Here is a 4,711-nt window from a genome sequence, read left to right on the forward strand (position 1 = left end):
AGAGACACAGAGAGACAACAGGGAGAAATCGAGACTGACATTGGACAGTTTAAAAACCCTGACATGATTTGAATTCGGCAGGCGACTTCGTTGAGGCCTTAATAGCGGGCTATTTTAAGGTGTGTGTGTGTGGGTGGGTGGGTGGGTGGGTGGGTGGGTAGGAGGGAGGGAGGGAGGGGGCGTTGATTAGAGCTGCAACTGCTCTGCTCATGCTGAGTTTAGTTGTTGACAATATCAGAGTGAAGCTGGCTGGGACTGTGGGCTGTGTGGTGGGACTGTGGGTTGTGTGGTGGGACTGTGGGTTGTGTGGTGGGACTGTGGGCTGGGACTGTGGGCTGTGTGGTGGGACTGTGGGCCTGTGGGTTGTGTGGTGGGACTGTGGGCTGTGTGGTGGGACTGTGGGCTGTGTGGTGGGACTGTGGGCTGTGTGGTGGGACTGTGGGCTGTGTGGTGAGACTGTGGGCTGTGTGGTGAGACTTTGGGCTGTGTGGTGGGGCTGTGGGCTGGGGCTGTGGGCTGGGACTGTATGCTGGGGCTGTGGGCTGTGTAGTCATCTATAAAATAGCCTCCAACACTCTACTCTGCAAACTGGATGCAGTCTATCACAGTGCCGTCCGTTTTGTCACCAACGCCCCATATACTACCCACCACTACGACCTGTATGCTCCAGTCGGCTGGTCCTCGCTTCATACTCGTCGCCAAACCCACTGGCTCCAGGTCATCTATAAGTCTATGCTAGGTAAAGCTCCGCCTTATCTCAGCTCACTGGTCACCATAGCAACACCCACCCGTAGCACGCACTCCAGCAGGTACATTTCACTGGTCACCCTCAAAGCCAACTCCTCATTTGGCCACCTTTCCTTACAGTTTTCTGCTGCCAGTGACTGGAACGAATTGCAAAAATCGCTGAAACTGGAGACTTATATTTCCCTTTCTAACTTTAAACATCAGCTATCAGAGCAGCTCACAGATCGCTGCAGCTGTACATAGTCCATCTGTAAATAGCCCACCCAATCTACCTACCTCATCCCCATATTGTTTTTATTTACTTTGCTGCTCTTTTGCACACCAGTATCACTACTTACACACCATCATCTGCTCATCATCATCTGCTCATCTATCACTCCAGTGTTAATCTGCTAAATTGATAATTACTTCGCTACTGTGGCCTATTTATTGCCTAACCTCCTCATGCCATTTGCACACACTGTATATAGACTTTCTTTTTTTCTATTGTGTTATTGACTGTACGTTTTGTTTATTCCATGTGTAACTCTGTGTTGTTTGTGCCGCACTGCTTTGCTTTATCTTGGCCAGGTCGCAGTTGTAAATGAGAACTTGTTCTCAACTGGCCTACCTGGTTAAATAAATGTGAAATTATATATTTTTTTTTAAGTAGTGGGGCTGTGTGGTCGGGCTGGGGATCTGGTGGTGGGGCTGTGTGGTGTGGCTGTGGGGTGGGACGGGACTGTGTGGTGGGGCTGTGGGGTGGGGCTGTGGGGTGGGACTGTGTGGTGGGACTGTGTGGTGGGACTGTGGGGTGGGGCTGTGGGGTGGGGCTGTGTGGTGGGGCTGTGGGGTGGGACTGTGTGGTGGGGCTGTGTGGTGGGACTGTGTGGTGTGGCTGTGTGGTGGGACTGTGTGGTGTGGCTGTGGGCTGGGGCTGGGGCTGTGGGGTGGGACTGTGTGGTGGGGCTATGGGGTGGGGCTGTGGGGTGGGACTGTGTGGTGGGGCTCTGTGGTGGGGCTGTGTGGTGTGGCTGTGGGCTGGGGCTGTGGGGTGGGACTGTGGGGTGGGACTGTGGGGTGGGACTGTGGGCTGGGGCTGTGGGGTGGGGCTGTGTGGTGGGGCTGTGGGCTGGGGGTGGGACTGTGGGGTGGGACTGTGTGGTGGGGCTGTGTGGTGTGGCTGTGGGCTGGGACTGTGGGGTGGGACTGTGGGCTGGGACTGTGAGCTGTGTGGTGGGACTGTGGGGTGGGACTGTGGGGTGGGGCTGTGGTGGTGGGGCTGTGTGGTGTGGCTGTGGGCTGGGGCTGTGTGGTGGGGCTGTGTGATGGGACTGTGTGGTGGGGCTGTGGGCTGGGGCTGTGTGGTGGGGCTGTGTGGTGGGACTGTGGGGTGGGGCTGTGTGGGGGGGCTGTGGGGTGGGACTGTGTGGTGTGGCTGTGGGCTGGGGCTGGGGCTGTGGGGTGGGACTGTGTGGTGGGGCTATGGGGTGGGGCTGTGGGGTGGGACTGTGTGGTGGGGCTCTGTGGTGGGGCTGTGTGGTGTGGCTGTGGGGTGGGACTGTGGGGTGGGACTGTGGGCTGGGGCTGTGGGGTGGGGCTGTGTGGTGGGGCTGTGGGCTGGGGCTGGGGCTGTGGGGTGGGACTGTGTGGTGGGGCTGTGTGGTGTGGCTGTGGGCTGGGACTGTGGGGTGGGACTGTGGGCTGGGACTGTGAGCTGTGTGGTGGGACTGTGGGGTGGGACTGTGGGGTGGGGCTGTGGTGGTGGGGCTGTGTGGTGTGGCTGTGGGCTGGGGCTGTGTGGTGGGGCTGTGTGATGGGACTGTGTGGTGGGGCTGTGGGCTGGGGCTGTGTGGTGGGGCTGTGTGGTGGGACTGTGGGGTGGGGCTGTGTGGGGGGCTGTGGGGTGGGACTGTGTGGTGGGGCTGTGTGGTGGGACTGTGTGGCTGTGGGGTGGGGCTGTGTGGTGGGGCTGTGTGGTGTGGCTGTTTGGTGGGACTGTGTGGTAGGGCTGTGGGCTGGGGCTGTGTCCTGGGGCTGTGTAGTGTGGCTGTGGGCTGGGGCTGTGTGGTGGGGCTGTGTGGTGGGGCTGTGTGGTGGGACTGTGGGGTGGGGCTGTGTGGGGGGGCTGTGGGGTGGGACTGTGTGGTGGGGCTGTGTGGTGGGACTGTGGGGTGGGACTGTGGGCTGGGACTGTGTGGTGTGGCTGTGGGCTGGGGCTGTGTGGTGGGACTGTGTGGTGGGGCTGTGGGGTGAGGCTGTGTGGTGGGACTGTGGGGTGGGGCTGTGTGGTGGGGCTGTGTGGTGGGACTGTGTGGTGGGGCTGTGGCCTGTGTTGGGCTGGTCTCGTCTGTTTCCTGATATTCTGTTTTCGAGCCTCTTTCATGTATAAATCATAGTAATCTGCAGAGCCCCCCTCTCTGTAACACTCTGGAGAGGAGAGGAGACAGGAGAGGAGAAGGGAGGAGAGGGGACAGGAGAGGAGACGAGAAGGCAAGAGAGGTCAGAGGGGAGGGGTCAGGAGGAGAGGAGAATGGAGGAGAGTGAGGAGGCAGGAGGAGAGGAGACAGGAGAGGAGATAGGAGGAGAGGAGACGAAACGAGAGGAGAGGAGACAGGAGAGGAGAGGACATAAGAGAGTGGAGAGGAGACGAGAGGAGAGGAGACAGGAGAGGAGAGGACATAGGAGAGGGGACAGGAGAGGAGAGGAGAGGGGAGGAGAGGAGAAGAGACAGGAGGAGACGAGAAGGGAGGGGAGAGGAGAGGAGACAGGAGGAGAGGAGACGGGAAGAGAGGGGACAGGAGAGGAGACGAGAGGAGAGGAGATGGAGAGGGGACAGGAGAGGAGACAGGAGGAGAGGAGAAGGAAGGAGAGGGGATATGAGAGGAGACAGGAGGAGAGGGGACAGTGGAGGAGACAAGGGGAGGAGAGAACAGAGTAGAGGAGAGAAGGAGGAGTGGAGGAGCACTATGGAGACTCTCATGCCTAGCAGGCAACATGTCTCCATGCCTGCCTCTCTTTGATCATTGTTTTATGAAATGCACCACTCTCTCTCTCCCTGACAAGCATCTGGGTTCCACCAGAATGGCACCCTATTCCCTATGTAGTGCACTACTTTTGACCAGGGCCCATAGGACTCTGATAAAAAGTAGAGCACTATATATGGAATAGAGTGGCATTTGGGTTGCAGGTCCTATTACTGCAGCTGCAGCCAGAGGATAGGCCTGACTCAGAGGGCACCTGGGAACCCGTTGGGCTCAGAGGGCTGTTGGGAAGGCACTGTGTACCGGTCCCTATGCTGCTGGGTGGGAGGGAGGTAGAGAAACACATCGACCCACAAACCATTCTCCTCCCTTCATGCCACTGTATTGATTATTTAATACAGTTAGACAGCAACGTGTTTTGCTCAAGTCTGGTTGCTCTTTAGTTTTGACACATTCTTGCAATAGAAAAAAGAAGACTCTGTACTTTTTTTGACAACTGTGATATTACAGAGATAAAGATCAAATCAAAGTTTTCCACTGAACACTTTTGACAACTGAGGTAATAAATAGAGGTCTCACCGACGTCTGTGGCTGTTGTGACACCATCCATGGTTGTTCGATTTAACAGGTACATCAACACACCTGACTATAACAGGTAGATTAACACACCTGACTATAACAGGTAGATTAACACACCTGACTATAACAGGTTGTCACGATCGTCAACGGGACTGAGAGAGGACCAAGGCGCAGCGCGTGGAAAGTACATCTTTTATTTTAAAGAAGGAAAAAACAAAACAACAAACGACCTGAACTGATTATAACAGGTAGATTAACACACCTGATTATAACAGGTAGATTAACACACCTGACTATAACAGGTAGATTAACACACCTGATTATAACAGGTAGATTAACACACCTGACTATAACAGGTAGATTAACACACCTGATTATAACAGGTAGATTAACACACCTGATTATAACAGGTAGATTAACAC

General features: G+C 55.8%; 1 protein-coding gene across 1 annotated transcript; it reads right to left on the minus strand.

Annotated features, from left to right (window-relative positions):
- Window positions 1–1,391: 1,391 nt before the first annotated feature.
- On the minus strand, window positions 1,392–4,320 carry LOC129827207 (uncharacterized). Its single transcript, XM_055887946.1, has 2 exons — window positions 4,290–4,320; window positions 1,392–3,091 (listed from the first exon to the last, which is right to left on the minus strand). The coding sequence occupies exons 1-2, from the start codon at window positions 4,318–4,320 to the stop codon at window positions 1,392–1,394; spliced, it is 1,731 nt and encodes a 576-aa protein (XP_055743921.1).
- Between the last annotated feature and the right edge of the window lie 391 nt (window positions 4,321–4,711).

The sequence above is a fragment of the Salvelinus fontinalis genome, chromosome 29 (assembly GCF_029448725.1).
Source record: "Salvelinus fontinalis isolate EN_2023a chromosome 29, ASM2944872v1, whole genome shotgun sequence".
Taxonomy (NCBI): Eukaryota; Metazoa; Chordata; class Actinopteri; order Salmoniformes; family Salmonidae; genus Salvelinus; species Salvelinus fontinalis.